General features: G+C 38.7%; 1 protein-coding gene across 5 annotated transcripts in view; it reads right to left on the minus strand.

Moving 5' to 3' along the window:
* The window catches only part of BCAS3 (BCAS3 microtubule associated cell migration factor), a 1,583,483-nt gene that overhangs the window by 1,305,622 nt on the left and 259,283 nt on the right, over positions 1 to 18,578 (minus strand). For all 5 annotated transcript variants that reach the window (XM_077482133.1, XM_077482136.1, XM_077482134.1 and 2 more), the window contains exon 11: positions 15,708 to 15,784. In XM_077482133.1, the coding sequence (XP_077338259.1) occupies positions 15,708 to 15,784 (77 nt within the window). The remainder of the gene's footprint in view (positions 1 to 15,707; positions 15,785 to 18,578) is intronic.

Below are 18,578 nucleotides of genomic sequence, written 5' to 3' on the forward strand. Positions count from 1 at the left end.
TGCTTCAGAAAGACCAGAAAGACTTAAGCCTCATACACACTATCAGATTTTCTGCTGATTTTTGTCCTTAGATTTTCCAAAACCATGTAGTGCAAGGGCCTGTCTGATTGCATACAGATTGAAACTCTTAAGGTTTGACCTCATATTATACGGTTTTGGTAAATCTGAAGGAAAAAATAAGCAGAAAATCTGATAGTGTGTATGGGGCTTAAGAATTAGCAGGTACAATTGTTTCAAAGAAATGCACAATCACCACGCAAGACTTCATTGCTAAAGAAAAAGCATGTTAAAGCTTGTTTAAAGTTTGCTGCACAACATTTAGACAAGCCTGTGAAATACTGGGAGAATAAAGTCTGGTCAGATGAGACCAAAATTTAACTCTTTGGATTCAATAATACACACCATGTTTGAAAGTCAAATGGCACTACTCATCACCCCAAAAACACCCCCATACTAACAGTGAAGTCTGGAGGTGGAATCATCATGGTGTGGGGCTGTTTTTCAGCATACAGTAAACTGGCAAACTTCATATCATTGAAGGAAGGATGACTGGCAAAATGAACCAAGACATTCTTGATAAAAATCTGCTACCATCTACCAGGATGATGAAGATGAAATGAGGGTGGACATTTCAGCAAGATAATGCTCTCAAACACAAAGCCAAGGAAACTCTCAATTGGTTTAAAGTAAGAAAATAAAGCTGGTAGAATGGCCCAGTCAATCAACTGACTTGAAACCAATAGAAATTTATGGAAAGAACTAAAGATCAGAGTTCAGAGAAGAGGCCCACAGAACCTTCAAGATTTGAAGATGGTTTGTGTGGAAGAATGGGCCAAAAATCGCACCTGAGCAAAGCATGCAACTAATTTCTCCATACAGGAGGCTTCTTGAAGCGGTCATTACTAACAAAGGATTTTGTACCAAGTATTAAAGACATTTCATTTAGTGTGTTCAAAACTTTTTACTTGTGTCATTCAATTTTATTACACATAACTTAAATTCTGAACTTTTTTGTTTTGGTTTCTTTGTATGTATGGATTGCATGGGTTGTTACCGACATGTTACCGACATGTAGTAAAAAATTTCAGGTCAATGTCAGAAATATATATGTGTTCAATAATTATTTTACCCACTGCCCGCTGTGTGTGTGTATATCTATATATATGCTCTACTGTGATCTACTGACGGTCTTCTCCTGCTTGATCGAGAGAGTCCATACAGTACTGCTGCTAGCAAGACCAACAAGCACTCGTGCCACTCTGTACTCCTGCACCTCTTGTCTGCTTTATCAGGGGCCCAGAGTCAGAGGTGTAAGAGAAGCCTTCCTCATCATGTCAGGCTCTTTTACCGGGTACATGACAACAGCACTATATAAGCACCTATAATAATTATAATTATCTGATAAACCTACTGGTACACTTACCCCTAATAAAGCCATCTTATTTCCATGCTTTCTGTATTGTCAAACTAAATGTTTATTGAATGGTGCAGTTACCCTATCTCTGATTAAAAAAAAAAAAGTTTGCATATACCAGCTTATTTCTGCCTGTGGTGGCAGGTATACCACAAAGTAAATGTGTGCAGACTAAACCACTGTTTTTAACGCATATTGTTAGACAGGTCAATTTGGTTGGTCACAGGCTGGTTGCCAAGTTGAGCTTGGAAATTTCTCTGGTTTTGTTTGACATACCCTAAACTGTATTTAACCACTTACAGACCGGACCATTTTGCTGGTCAAAGACCAGACCACTTTTTGCGATTCGGCACTGCGTCGCTTTAACTGATAATTGCACGGTCGTGCAATGTGGCTCCCAAACAAAATTGACGTCCTTTTTTTACCACAAATAGAGCTTTCTTTTGGTGGTATTTGATCACCCCTGCGGTTTTTATTTTTTGCGCTATAAACAAAAATAAGGGACAATTTTGAAAAAAACACATTATTTTTTACTTTTTGTTATAATAAATATCCCCCAAAAATATATAAAAAAAACATTTTTTCCCTCAGTTTAGGCCGATACGTATTCTTCTACATATTTTTGGTAAAAAAAATTGCAATAAGCGATTATTGATTGGTTTTCGCAAAAGTTATAGCGTTTACAAGATAGGGATATTTTTATGGCATTTTTATTAATAATTTTTTATTTTATTTTTTACTAGTAATGGCGGCGATCAGCGATTTTTATTGTGACTGCGACATTATGGCGGACACATCGGATATTTTTGACACATTTTTGGGACCATGTCAGTTATACAGCAATCACTGCTATATAAATGCAGCGATTCTTGTGTAAATGACACTGGCAGTGAAGGGGTTAACCAGTGGGTGGCAGTGTAGGGGTTAAGTGTTCCTAGGGGTGTGTTACTAACTGTGGGGGGACTGGGCTTTCATTTAGTGAACTCTCATCTCTGCTCCAATCACATGGAGCAGAGATCAGCGTCACTAGTTGCTAGGCAGAATGGAGAAATGCTGTTTACAACGGAATTTCTCCATTCAGCCGTCCCGTGAGACAATCGCGGGTATGCCCACGGCGATCGAGTCCGCGGGACCCACGACCAGACTCACGGGGGTCCCGATTGGCACTCTAGCGCGCCGGTGGCGGCGCGCTCACGATGGCAGGGTGCCATTGAAGATTGGACGTACCTGAACGTCCATATGCCTGCCCGTGCCATTCTGCCGACGTTCATCGGAGTGCGCTGGTCGGGGACCGGTTAAATAAAGCTGTAAAATCATATACCCATAACCACATTGTATTTCGCTTAGGTCTAGCCTATTTCTAGTAATCCAAACAATCCTGAAGTTATAAAATGTCCCTTTTGAAGAAACCCACACATTTACTTCCTCGAATCCTGTGCACATATTCACTATGACTTGTGAGTATGTACTGCTATGTCACACTTTGCACAAAGGCTGCCTTCTGAACTACAGAAGAGGAGTTTCAGGAGGCAGAGTCAGTAAAGGAATCAACAGGAATCGGGAATCAAGCCTTGCAGGCAGCAAGGTACCATGGGATATATACTCCTTAAAAATCAAACATAAACCATAAAGGAATAAGCAGAGGAAAAGATGGAAAAGATAGCTAGCGGACAAGCAACACTCACAACAATTTTGCAAATAAGTTTATATTGGATATTCATGTGTATGCTGTGACTTAATAACTCTTTTAAAGTGGCATAATGACAACGTTAAAATGGGGTGCTTACTGCAAGTGCCTAACACCTGCTACTGGGAACAAGATAGCTTGGCATTGTGTCTCCACATAAAAGCACAGGCTGCATGTATGTGTTGGAATCAATGGTGAGGCCAGTGTTGATCTGAATGCAGCTTTACAGACCCACTAATATGTAAAGACTCTGCAGAAGAACACCACTATACAGCAGTATTTGTATCAAAAAGGTAAAGATATATAGCTTAACCCTATAAAAATATTTGAGAGATAAAAGTGACTCCGCATGATACTAAGAGCCAAGGTTTTTTTTTTTATTAACAGGTCAGTCTATTTCATTCTGTTTCGCATCATCACACTAAAATAATTGAGATAGTAATTATTTTTTATTAAACATTAGTTTTAACGAATAATAGTATTAGGTAATTTATCACACAATAAATAGTAACTTTCATAAACTATGACATATTTAGATCTAGGAATAACTGTGTAAGCAAAAGGATATACAACATTGTATATAAGAGTTACACACTTTATCCCACAAAATGCTTAATTGAGATACTTATCCCTCTCCTAATAATCTTCTGGGTGCCACTCTGACTGCAGCCTGAGCGGCTTTGGTTTTTAATAGCCAAACACATCCATTAAGGATTCATGTTTGTTGCAAAAAAGAGATTTGGTCTGGCACTATTACCACAAATACATTTAAATAAATATAATCAAATGATCCAGTTTTGTCTATGTAATGTTAAATATTTGATTTACTGGAGGATTTTACAGTGGATGTTTCTCTACTTAATTGATACTTATTTTGATTTATTTATGCATCCTCTAAGAATCGTATTAGGAAAAATTGAAAGTATTTAGGGAGATAGTTTTTATGCAACATTTAATTACTCGGTGAGAAATTGATATTTACAAAAGAGTGGGATGAACTTTGAACACAGTGAATTTTGGTTCAGCTTACAATAGTGGGAAGGTGCCTCATGCAGATTTTTAGAATACTGACAGATCAAGAGTAACATTAACTACCATAATTACACTAATCCTCATGAAATTATATAACAAACACATTTTACAGTTAATGGAAATAGATATAAACTGCCAAAAGACAATACAAATAAAAAAAGAATAATCAACATCTCCTTTCCTCACATTTTGGAATCTATTGGAAGCTTCAGAGTCCATGCATACTAATAATTTAGGTAATTGGAATGATTTAATTTATGACCCTGGAGCCATTTGCTACATTTAAAGCCCAACTCCAAACACAATGCCTTTTATGTTGTACATTAAACTTTTACCTATAATATATATATTTTTTTTTTCAGGACTTTGATAAATGTTGAAAGTGGAATTCTGCAATCGATCTAATCTTAAAACTGCTTCCATCCCCCTTCTAACACCTATAATAATATCCTGTAGAAAAAAGATGCATATACTGTACTTACCTATTGCTCTGGACCTGTCACATGATCTCTCCTGTATCAGCCAGCACAGGCTACAGGGGAGAAGAGAGAGCGCTTTGACAACGGCTGCAATGCCTGAGCAATGACATCACCCACAGACTTACTATGGGCCATCCATTGTCGATGATCCCTCCTCTCCCCTGAAGCCACTTCTAGCTGACAGAGGGAAGTTGATCACGTGACTAGTCTGGCTTGAAAATAGGCAAGTATCTTTCTTCTACAGGGTAATTAGTTTTGGTGTTAGAAGAGAGGTAGGACCAGTTTTAAGATTAGGCTGGCCAAACAAGGATCAGCTGGTTCAGTAGGGACCGGACAAATTTTGACCTATGTATGGGCACTGTGGTTATACAGAAGTCAATCTACCAATCAACTTCTGTACTACTGCCCCATCGGATTTTCTCTGCTCAATCAGCACTAAGCTGCTGCTGCCGTAAAGTACTGTGGCTTCCAGTCTTATTTGAAAGCTGTCAGTAGTCCTGGTGTTATGTTTACAGCCCCTAACTCTGCTTAGCCATTCACTAATAGCAGCATCAAAACAGGCTGTGCTTTTAAATGGCACAGAAGAGGAGGGGGCGGAGACATAACAATGGAACTGGGATCTGTCATAGAAATTGTTATGTGTAATGTGGCCGGAAAATTTTGATTGTGATTAAACAATTGAAAAATAGCAAGAAACCTGGACCTAATGGCTAAAGAAAGCCTTTAATGTGAGTTAAAATTGGAATCTTTTACTCCTCACTCCATTTCTACCTAAATATGACTGTCAATATGAGTTCTAAACCAAAGACAAACACTATGCACTGTATAAAGTTTAGACTCACTTCTTTAATAAATCCCCTGTTCTATTCACATTGGCTATAGAATCACTGGTTCAGATGATCAATTAATCTAAATATTCAAGCGACTGATGTGGTGGGAAACAATTATATGTTAAATGTATTTGCTGATTATGCTTTACTCTTGGTTACTAACCCAGTAGTGTACATCCTGCATCTTTTTAAAAACCTCAGAGATTTTAAATGTATCTTGGGTTTGCAGGTCAGTAGTGGTAAGCCTAGGTCCCTGAATATTTCTCTTCCCTCCCCTGTTGCATAGCAATTCCAATACTCTTTCACTTCCACTGTGAATCGACCAAACGGTTATACTTGAGGGTTTTCCTCACAGTCTGCTATGGCTTATTACAGTATAGTTGGCCAACTATCCTTCAATCTTCAAGAAAGCAAAGGAGCTTCTGACAACTATACAATTTATTATAGATTGGCCATAAAACTGCTAGGTTGACCTTGTTATTAAAGCATCTCTACCCTTTTTCAGGGTCTCCCAGTTTTCATACGTTCATATAATCTACATATTATGCAAAGTGAGATAGATTTATATGGGGATATTGCAGACCAAACCTTCCCCAAGCCACTTGATGTCTATCCACTCCACACTGACAATCTGCTTTGACTCTTGCCCAGGGCATGGCACCCCGTTCAACCCAATCACCTCCCATTTGCTTAAAATGATAGATGACCTAAGGATGAAGTACTTCTCTAACTGAATTCCCTTCATTTGATATTACTTGTCCTTTGTACCTGGGTTTAATAACCCAAGTAACTTACATGAAAAAAAAAAGAGTACTATTGTGCACAACCCCAACTACCCTACCTAAATAGTCACTAACAATCAATATTAATTAAATATGTGATCTCTGCACCATTAAGATAAATGTAAAAAAAGTATGTACCTAAGTACAAGTTTTTTTTTTAATTCCCTCCTAAACTTGGAGTGTGTGTTATACGCAGATAAATACGGTATTTATTTGCACATTGACTGTATTGTTTGCACATTGTGGTCAGCTTATTTTGCACAGATCAACCTATGAGGTTTATTTATGTTTTTAATTGATTGCACAAAATTTAGAGGTTAACTATTGTTCATTTTATTTAATTTTGAGCATATGAATTTATTTATTTAGGTAGCGCCACATACTTTTTTCACAAGTAAATTACACTTGCGGTTTGCTCAAGATGTTTTTAATATTTATAAATTGGCCACTGGCACAGGCTCTAAAACTTTGCAACCCTGCAGATGAAAAAAAAAAAAATTCCCAGATTAAAGATTTTTAGATATCTTTGGGAGAAACAACCTTTTAAGCTTACATAGTTTATCCTCAAATGAGCTCCTGATAGATTGGCATCTCATATACAGTATAATCTTGTACTCTCCCAAGCTACATGGATAAGGAAAATGATGAACTGGAACAATATCTGGAGGTCCCAAAAATAGCAGACAGCCAAGTCAACTTCTCCAAACATACTAGCCCTGGAAAGGAATTTTAAATTGCTATCTTACTGGTACTTAGAACCCTCTTTTTTTTATGAAAATGTATACTTTATTTTGAAAGAAAATATACAAAAACAAATACTTAAAACAGGGTACATTCCACTCTGTACTGGGACACAACGCATAAATACACTACATAACTATACAGTTCCAAGCATACAAATAAATTACATTCATCCTGTGGTATGATGCCAGATGTGTTGTGCAGAGTAATGGTACCCCAAAACATCACATCATGCATGACGCCGCATTACCCTGAAAGCATTACTTCAAAAACATGTCACAAAAAGTCAAGTCATATCATATACTGTCAAATGGCATTTCAATGGGCAACGGGTGGGATGTGGGGGATGGAGGAGGTGGGGTAGGGAGGGGGAAAAAGTGTTCACAGGCTCGAAGCATTATTGAACTGCCAAAGGGTACATGGGAGGGGGGGAGGGGAAATATTCAGACCTCCTCTTCCTCCTTAAAGTCCATCAAGTGATAGTCTCTTAGCAGTTGTAGGTCATTTTCCCAATTGGTGAGAAATCTAGGGTCACTTCCTGAGTGTGGAGTCAGTACAAATTAGTATGAAGAGGATAAAGAGTTTTCATGATCCTGTTCTTTTAACAGACCTCTTCAAGTAGAGTCAAGACCCTCAAAAAATTTGGAAGTTTAGGTAAAGAACGCATAAAATGTAAAAGTTGGTGTTGGCTCCAAACACCAACACCAAATGTTGAGACACATACGTTGCATAGACTGTGAAGAGAGTGTTCCTCTGTTGTGCGGATATAAATTTTGATGCTGTATCATGAATGGAGAATCATGTCAGACTAGCCTGGGAGGAACTCAGGATGTCCAATGATAGGTGTCATGGGAGAAGAAAACCCCTAACATTAAGCAGTGAAAAGTAGCATTCAACTTCATAGAGCGTCGGGTCTATTAAAGTGTGTTTGAGAAGCAATCTAGCCACATTTTGTTCAGCCCATGGGAATCCTTATAGTGGGACGCGGGGGGGGGGGGGGGGGGTGATTCCCTGTTCAAGTAAGACCTATAGTGCAGGTTCATACCCTGAGCTATATGTGCTGCAGTATAACAGTATGCTGGATTCAGTAGCCCCACTCCTCCCATTACCTTACCTCATCAGACAAATTTAATGAACTCTGACCCTATGGTGCAGAAAAAGGCATGTGCAATGTATATGAAATAAATATAGCAGCTGTGGCATCACATTCATTTTTAGAATATTGCACCTCCCAAACCAGGAAAATGCATTATCGGTCCGGGAAAAGTCTTTGTCTGGATCACTTGGTGCTCCTGTTCCTCATTCCAGCATCTGGGGTTTTGGCTATGGCAGGGAATCGACAATGTGTAGTTGTTATAAAGCGCAACCACACACAAGCTAAATTGGCATATATCTAAAATTATATAAAGGAACAAAGCTGCACCCATATAATGGTAAGGCCTTAATAAACTAAATCGTGAACATCCATCCATATTGTATCAATCAATGAGGATCAATCCAATCTCAATGAATGAATCAAACACTATATTAGACAAATTTTCTAAGGGTCTCCTGCCAATATCATACTAAAACCAGAAGATCCTTTAAAGCACATATGAGGACATCTATTCCAAAGGCAGGATGGCAGCCACAAGCGGGAATGGATCGAAATGGCAGCAATAGTCGAATAGTTAAAAGAATCAATACATTTATTATGAATAACTTAATTAATAACTAGACAAAACCACAAAATATTTTAATCATATATGCAAATAGTAATCTAAATTCTATAAAGTGACCACATAATGTTAAAAATGAAACAAAAGTAAAACACTTTGATGCACAAATTATTCAAAGAATCTCCTGACAGTATCACATTGAAACCAGAAGATGCTTAAAATCCTAATAGAAGGACACCTATTCTAAGACAAAATTGTGGCCACTATATGAAATCAGCTAAACTAGGCCACTAATGTTAATTCTGTGGAATCAAATGTTATTCTAAATTCCCAAAAGGTGACCAAATATTGTTAAAACTAAACATATATATATACACATTTTAAGATAAATAGTCTATTTATCCAATCGATTAAACTGATATCAAATAGAGAATAAACAAAGAGGTCACTAGGAGAAACTCAAAGAACGATAAAAGCCAGAAACTCAGAACAGATTTACACTGAATAAAAAAATATATGATCATATTGCCAACAATCATGAGTTGTCTATGAAAGCATTAACATCAACATTCACATTTACATATGACCTAATTTTATGTATCCATGACATTTCCATCCTAGATAAATCCCTTTTCAAATGACTACTTTTCTAATGGGCACTAAATTTATTAATACCAAGAAAGATAGTATATTAGTGGATCTCTATTATGGTGAATGGCATAATGTTTTGATACCAAATGATATCTGAAGCTAGAGCTGCACAATTAATCGTTAAAAGATCACAATCTCGATTCACTCCCCCCCCCCCCCCCCGGCAATCTATATTGCAGTATAGAGAGTTCTCTGCTCACTCTGGCAGTCTGCCAAGCCGGGCAGTCTGCCAAGTGTTTAAAAACTTTGTAACTCTTCCGTCTTAGATAATTAGGGATAAAACTTCTGTGTGAATATGCAGGAAGTTTAACCACTTAAAGTCTAAACCCTTTTCTGACACTTGTTTCTTAGCCCTTGTACACACAGTCGAACATTCCGACAACCAAATCCGTCGGATTTTGTCCGACGGATTTTGTCCGAAACTGTTGCATACACACAGTCGGACAAAGCTGTCAGAAAATCAGATCATACTTAACGTGATGACGTTATTTCGTTAGGACGTGACTACATTCAGGCTAGTAGCCAATAGCTTTGGTCTAGGAATTTGACCTGAGCATGTGTGGCACTTTGTCTGATCGGAATTCTCTACACATGATCGGAGCATGTTGTCAGAACATTTTATAGACAAGTTGGAAAACTTGGTCCATCGGATACTCCGATGGAAACAGTCCAATGGAGCCCACACACTGTCGGATTATCCAACAACACGGTCCTATCGGACATTGTCCATCGGAATATCCGACCGTGTGTACAAGGGCTGACAGTTAAAATCTGATTTTTTTTGCTAGAAATTTAATTGGAACCCCAAACATTATATATATATATATATTTTAGCAGAGGCCCTAGGGAATAAAATGGCAATTGTTGCAATATTTTATGTCACACTATATTTGCACAGTGGTCTTTTAAATGCAATTTTTTGGGAAAAATACACGTCAATGAATAAAAAAAAAACCGAAACAGTAAAGTTAGCCCAATTAATTTAATGCAACGCCGTGAGAATCGTGATCTATCTTCTAAGCAAAAAAATTGCGAGTCTCATTTTACCCAGAATTGTGCAGCTCTATCTGAAGCCTTTTCTGATATTACTGGTATGTTCATTTAAGTGCACCTGCAGGGCCCGCTTGGTCCTGCCCTCATACTGCAAACCACATGGGCACTGCAGCAAGTACACCACACCAGTAGTGGAGCATGTGATGAATGGCACAAAGCCTGCTTGAGTGCTGGCCTTGAGACACAGCAATTCCCCCTCCTGCTCCTACATTCAAAGAACAAACCTTAAATTATATCCCTAAGCAAAGGGGTACACCTAAAAACTACCTGTGGTTTATCAGACAAAAGGGGTTTGGTTACTCGGTCATTCCCCAATAAGTGCCAATTTTTATGAAATGGGTGGTTTATTTGCTGATTGATGTTGGGTAAAAAAAGTTGTAATAAATGGCACCAAATGTGAATTGTTTCTTTCAGCATGGGGTCTCTCAATGAGTAGATCTGACCTATCAATCGCACCCACCTGATCTACAGTGGATTGTAAGAACTCTAACTTGTAGCCCTTATCCACAAATCTGTTGATCAGAGTGTCGGTCTGCATTCTGAAGTCCTCTACCTCTGTGCAGTTGCACCTCAATCTCATAAATTGGCTTTTAGGTACTGACCTAAGCCAACAGTTATGGTGGCAGCTATCCAGAGGTATGTACGAATTTCTGTCTGTGGTTTTGAAAAAGGTTGATGTGTTGAAACTATCTCCTCTCTTAGAGATTATCAGATGCAGAAAATTAACTTCCTTTAAACTGGCCTCGTAGACAAATTGTATGGTTTCTCTCATTATTAAGACAGACAAAAAATGCATCCAATTCTGGACCCAATCACGTGCAAGGAAAATAAAATAAAAACTAAAAGGTTTGCTTGCACATGATTGGATGCTTGAAGTCAGCAGAGCTTCCACTCATTTACTAAACTCTGGAGCAACAGCACTTGCAGAGTGCAACTGCAGTTTGCAAAGTGCAGTCTATTTGCCTTTAGTAAATCAACCTCTTCGCCTAATAGTATGTACATTATGAAAAAGAACTTGTCAGGATAAAAATATGAGAGCTGACTTTTTGTTTTTGACGATTTGGACTTTAGGCCCTTCATGCTCATCTTTCATTTCTATTATTGATTAACTGGCCTGGAACAAGTATTTTCACATAAGAGAGATTTCCTGTGTTTTATTAAATGGTGTGCTGATGTTAACTATGACGTCTTAAATTTTTTAAAACCAACCTTACCCTATATGTATACTGCTTTATCAAAGAAAATATATTTAGAAGGGATTATATATATACTTTAAAGCAAACCATTTAGCCATATTGCAGTAGGATTCTTGTGTAAGAAGAGGCATTACAAGTTTGCTACTTTTATCTTGAGAAGTCTTAAATCCCTGCTCTGTTTACTCTCAGAAAACATTTTATTAATAAATGTTGCCTTCTCTTTCTTAAATGCTAAGCTTGACCTAAACACTATTCCCCTGACCATTGAGAGTAGCCTTACTGGTCATTAAAGAGGAAGTAAACCTCCCTCTAATGTTTGTACCTATAAGTAAGCCTATAATAAGGCTTACCTATAGGTACTGTACATGGCTACTAAACTTACACCATTCAGGAGATATTTACTGTATACTGCGCTAATCATATCATTGGCGCTCTGAAGGAATGGCCATAGGTGCAGTGACTGGCGGCTCCCGCGTGCATTTGCCAATGTCCTGTCACCCGGCTTCAGCCTATTACAGAGCCTGAGACCGAGGACCCGGAAGGAAGATGGGTGAAGATGGATATGACCTGCAGTGGGGACGACAAGGGCTTTGTTTGCAGGTAAGTTTCACATAATGTGCTAGTATGCAATGCGTACTGGCACATTATGCCTTTATTTTGCAGGTAAAAAAAAAACAACAGCAGCGTTTACTTCCTCTTTAAGTTACTCTACCAGAACAGAGGGTGGCAGGTTGGTGGGGCTTATTTACACAGTCAGAGAATGCCTTGCACGGAAGAGACTTTTTTTTTTGGCATCAATGGGTACCTTGTGTAGCCAGATCTTAGGTAGGAGATTTAAAAGTTAAAGGTTGGAATGAAACCCTCATATGTACACATATGATTTACCAACCCTCAAAAACCTACCAAAATGTTTCAGGGAAGCTTCAAAGGAACTGCAAAAAGTTAATACCTGCCAATTTGTGACACAAAACAGCTACAGCTTTAGAAGCTAGAAAAAAAGGATAAAATTCATAGACAGTTTAAAATCACTTTGAAACTAAAAAACATAATGTAATGTCCAGTGAATTATTAGTACACTATACTACAAGAAATGGATTTACTAGAACTATTGTGTTGCTTTACACCAGGGAGTTGTGGCAAGAAGTTGCTGGATGGTTGTGGTCCCAATAAATTAAAGGATAATCAGAATGGATTACCCCTCCAACAACGTGTTCTAAAGCTTAGGGCTAATATTCCCAAAGCATTTGAAAGGAAATAATTCTTTGGAAATATAAAAATTAGGTTAGGACTTTTAACCTCATATTCCAGCTTAACATATGTGCTTTCTTTGCAAATGGTATTAGGATATTTTTCCTGCGTATAACACTTAAGCCCTTGCACAATACCACTGCTTGTATTTGTGTGGCTGGGCCTGCGAGATGATATGTTTATGATGTCAGAGACAACATTTATATCCCTTCTTCTTGTATGTCTCCATCCCTTAAGAGAAATAAATTACAGATGTGAACAAACATGTACACAACTATGGCACTGAAACAAATTTCACGCTATTGGCTTAGCAGAGTTAGGGGAGAAAGGAATCTGTATCAAGGGCCAAAAAATGAATGACTGATGGGGAGAAAATCTGAGATGTACTTCAGGCAAATTGAGTAACACAGGAAGCATCATAGTCTGGGCAGAAAACCACCCACACAAATGGCTGCTGGCTTAACTTCAATCAGGAATGTGAAACAATTGTCTGATTAGCACATATTGGGGCCATTCTATATGATATACAGGCTTTTTTTTCAACTGTTCACTGAGAGGACTAAAGCATAAAAGAGCAGTGTAACCACAGCAATCCGATCTCTTTGTAGGTAAGCGTCCAACCTCATTATTTCACCGATAAAAGAAAAGAAACAAATTAGGCTTATGTGTGCTCTAAAAATATATCACTTTACACTGTCCTAGTACAATGGAAATAGAAAGCTCCAAGCTTGTAGTTCCAAGCCAAGTTTAGTTATTGCTCATGACTAGGAAAGCAAGAAATTACCTCTCATGGAAGGTTCAGCAGAGCCTATACAAAAAGATCCATATGATCAGCATAAATGCTAAACACAATCTTCCGCCTAAATCTGAAAGACCCAGATATTCCGCAGCGAGCAAAAACCTCCAGATCATGAGAACAACACAAATAGTCACAAAGAAGCTGCATATACAAAGAAATACAGTCAGACAACCTGGTTTTTCTGGTTATTTGGGGGTCACAATTGTTCTGGTAAGCCTTGCATGAGAATGGCAGGTGTCACCCTGGCTATCTTTGGAGTATTCAAACTTTCCTTATAGCATGTGGGACTTTTATACTTTTGAACTTTGATTATATTGTTGAATATACTCTACAGATTTTTTATATTTAAAAGAGAATTTCAGCATTTCTTTTAAGAATCACACTTACCTAGGTGGATGCAACATCGCTCCAATGCTGCATCTGTCCCTTTGCCGACTCTAAGACAGAACCGAGTGATCAACGATTGCTGATCGCGCAGTCCTCAGAGCTCCATGAGCAGAGAGCTGTCAGACACAGCTGTCTGCTCCCCCTGCACGCTCATTGGAGCGATGGGCTGTGGAGGGGGTGGGATCGGCTGGCTCAGGCTCTCAGAAACTTCGATAAGAGGCTGAGCCAGGTGCCAGGAGACCCACAGAAGTAAAGGCAAATGAGCATGTAAGTAAACTGGCATCAAAGAGCCTTCAAGAGATCCGCACTGAGATGCAACAAAAGATTAAAAAAGATTTAAAGATGTGGTACAGTGTACAGTCTAAGATCCTGAGGCAAGAAAAGCTTATATAACACAGTTGTCTAAGTAAATAAATTATAGTCAACAGCGGGAAGTGTTCCATGTATGATATAAGAGGAAGATTCCTCATGATATTAGAATGCTCAATGTATGTCTCACTAAAAACGTATTTTGCAAAAAGTTGAGATCCTTGTTCTTTGTATTGTAAATCTTTAATAAAAAAATATTGAAACATAAAAAAGATTAAAAACAGCATCTGCTTTAAGCAGTAAACCCAGTGCATTCCTTGATACCCTTCAATTAGATAACAGAATGTTGCTGCTTGTATTTTACTGATGAGCCACATGTCATAGGCTAAAACTTGAGGAGGTATGCATAAGTAATTAGTACTGACCAATGGTCTGTTAGGGTTTACATATACTAGAGTTATTTTTTATTTATTTTTTTAAGGGAGGGGGATGTAAATGTTAGTGCTCTATATAGGTAGAATTATCTTTCTGTGTGAATCTGATGGTCTATTTATTGCAAAAGGCAGTTGGCATGAGTAAACCTCTGCTTTTTTTTTTAGATCTGTACCCTCCTCACCATACTTCAGTTGTTAAATAAATAACAAAAAAATCTTGTGGTTTGCCTTTTAGTGGTGCTGTATGACAAGCGTATTTGAAATTCCCAGGTAAACACCAGGCAAACATAAAAAGCACTATTCCGTCCAAAAATCATTATGTGCATTTCTACAGGATGCTAGAATATTATATCGGAACGTATGTTCATATTAGCTTCTGGAATCTGTTGCACACCAGGGCTAAAACTGTGATAGGGAGTCAGTGCGATATTGCATTGCATAGTGCTGTCAATCTAACATTGTTAGCTTACTTACAGGAGGAGAGTACAAAATGATGACTCTCCACTATTCAAATAAATAGGCTAGGGGTGGAACAGCAAGTAAGCTGTATTGTTTAACTTCCATAGAAAATGTAAGATCATTGACCTGGCCAAGCAATTTGGCAGGGCCGCTTAAATGACAGGATTGGATGGACAGTATTTCAAAAACGTTGGCAGTTAAAACAACCCGTTTATGCGTTTCAACTTTTTATTTAGATGTTTACCCAGAGTCAGGCTTTGAAAAGAACACATTTTAGCTGATACATAAGACTTATTCTTTCAGAAGTTTCCTGTACAACATTCTTGCATTGTGAGCCACTGGCAGACAGCTACACCACTTCTGTAAAAACACTCATCTGTGCAGTTGTCAGTGATAGAATGATTACTGACAAGACATATGGGGTGATCACTTGTATATATGCACAGGCCCTGTATGTCTTGAGGAAAGGCTTCATAATGGATAACTTCCATCATGGCAGCTTCCCCCTGTAACAGTTAATACTTTACAATCAGCCAGTCAGCTCTTACCTTATTTTCAGCATATGCAAGCCAACGACTCCCCAAAGCAATAGGATTCATGTTTGGCCCAGGACATGGATAGCAGCCTAAGGGGGGAAAAAAAAAAGGTTCCAAATAACAGCGCTGAGACATTTTTAATGGAAGAATATTTTAAACAACCCAAACAAACAGCATTCTAAACAAAGATCTCTTAAACCTCTAAACATTCATCAACAAAATGCTTACATTTCCCTGAGTTTTACAAGATAACACTGAGACACTGTAGAGACAGTTGATTAGCCTTGAAAAGCATTTCTTCATTGTTTTGTTTTATTTTTTATTTTAATAAACACAATTTTGTTTGGGAATGTTTTAAAACACAGGGCTTGTCTTTCAAATCTCAGAATAATGTTAGCACTCTGAAAGTAAAAGAACTTGTAAATATTTGTTTTCCCTAAGCTATAAATCCAATGTATTTACATCAAACCTTCAGAATTATTTGAGCAGATTATTGATGGGGAAAGTGACTTGCATCTTGAATTTTATCTCCTTCAATGGGGACAGGATGCTATTTCATAGCTCGCCAAAACTTAAAGTGATACTATAGTCTCGTATTTTTTCAATAAAAATAACAAACATGTTATACTTACCTTCTCTGTGCAGTGGTTTTGCACAGAGCAGCCCGATCCTTCCCTTCTTGGGTCCCTCTTCGCTGCTCCTGGCTCCTCCCTCCTGCAGCTTGCTATGGGGCACCTAAGCAAAACTGCAGCTCCCTGTTTCCATTCAGACATGGAGCTACAGTATGGTCCCGCCCCCTTTCTCCCCTCATTGGCTCACTGACTTTGAAAGCAGCCAATGGCACTGCGTTACCATCACAGCCAATGAGGAGGGACAGTCCTGGAAGCCGAGACATGCCTGCAGCATCACTGGATTGAGATGGGCTCATGTTAGGCCCCTTTCACACAGGATGGATCAGTAATGATCTGCCCGTGATGATCCGCTTACTCAGCGGGGATCGCTCCGTTGTCCCCGCTGTGCCGGCAGCGGACATGGGAAGTCTCTGCACACTGTGCAGGGACCTCCCTGTCAGCTCTCCGCTCTCCTCTATGGGGGATCGGATGAACACGGACTGTCTGTCCGTATTCATCCGATCCGCTCTGCAGACGGATAGAAAAATAGGATTTTCCTCCGTCTGCAGAATCGGACAATAGTGGAGGCGGACGATAGCGGGTGTCTGCGGATGTTTATCTGCAGACACCCGCTATCCCATATGAATGCATGTATGTCCGGATGGATGAAATACGGACATAATGTCCGCATGTGTGAAAGGGGCCTAAGTATTAGGGGGTGGCTGAAATATGACATTGCACACAGAAGGTTTTTTTCATCTTCATGCATAGAATGCATGAAGATGAAAAACCTTCTGACTTTACATCCACTTTAGGCCGGGTATACACGGGCCGAATTTTTGGAGACATGTGGCTCGGCCTCTGTCGAATGAGCATGCTGGAGAAACAGCAGCTGACCAGCTCCCAATCAGCGGTAATCATAGTGTTCTGTTGGGGGGCATCCCCCAGAACATAACAGCTCAGCAGGGGAGATCGCTTTACTAATGTCAGATGGTTAATACAAACGGCTCTGACTGGAGCTGTTAGTGTGTACCTTTCAGTTTGTACCTGTTAGTGTGTACCAGGCTTTAGACCATATTCTAATTGGTTAAACTCTCTCAGAAAAAAAAAAAAAAAATCACAGAATCTACAATACGAATATGTCCATGCAAATTTCAAACTGCAAAAAAAAATCGTTGTACTTGCAGAAAGCAAATGGCAGCCATACACTGAGCAAATTATTTTCCAGCAACCACAGGTTGCAGGAAATTAATTTGCTTAATTCCCTCCATCAGCGCAGATAGTGTCCCTCCTGTCAAGTCATGGTCTTTTCATGGCGGGGGGTGGGGCAAGCCAGTGATTATTGCTAGCCGCTTTAGCTACCACTAAGGTAATTGCAGGTAAAACCATGCAGGCTGGTTGTACGCAAGTTGATCGATCAATCAACTTGGTACGTTCAGCCTGCCCATACACAGTACGAATCTCGGCTGGTTCCTGCTGAACCAGTTGAGGTTGGAAATATGTATGGCCTTCCTAAAAAATCTGTATGTCTTTAAAATGATTCTGTGAATCAGCATTCCACACTTAGCACAAGAAGAAACACAATTTTTAAATATAATCAACCAACATGGTGTAAACTATCCAAATAATAACGGTTTCAATTTTGGACTCAACAGTTTAAAATTTATATATAACCATATTATATTCTACTATGGTTAGTTTAGTTATTTTTTAAATTCCATGTAATTTTAGCATGTGCGATTTTTGATAACTATAGAGTGGTAATAGTGTAGAAGAAAATGATCAAACACAACCAAGAATCTGAAATTAAAAAAATCTGTAGCATTTGTCTTAATCTTCCGGCATGCTGGGTTTTTTTTTTTGGATACAAGCATAGCTGTATTCAAAACGGTGGCAAGAATGATCAAAGGATGGTTGGATTTTATATGCTAGTTTACCTTTTTCTCTAAAGAATGAGTGACCATGTATACTATACTGAAAGTAGCAATAATAGGTCTCCTTGCATAAATAATCGAAAATACATCTATTAACGACCAAACTACCATATGGAGCTCTAGTGTACAGAAATTGCTGGCTAAAATCTCTTCAGAAACCAACGCCTCTGGGAGTGTAGTTGTCCTGGTCCTCACTACACTTAGCAGTTCCTCCCACTAACCCCTTCCAAACTGAACAAATGCAGTCTTCAGGTTTCTCTCATTACAAATTTAACCACTTTAGACCCACACTATAGCCAAAAGACGGCTACAGCGCGGCTCTGTTGGGCATCCTCCGC

This window comes from Lithobates pipiens, unplaced genomic scaffold, assembly GCF_037356315.1.
Source record: "Lithobates pipiens isolate NorthernLeopardFrog02 unplaced genomic scaffold, aLitPip1_a1.2 Scaffold_16, whole genome shotgun sequence".
NCBI lineage: Eukaryota > Metazoa > Chordata > Amphibia > Anura > Ranidae > Lithobates > Lithobates pipiens.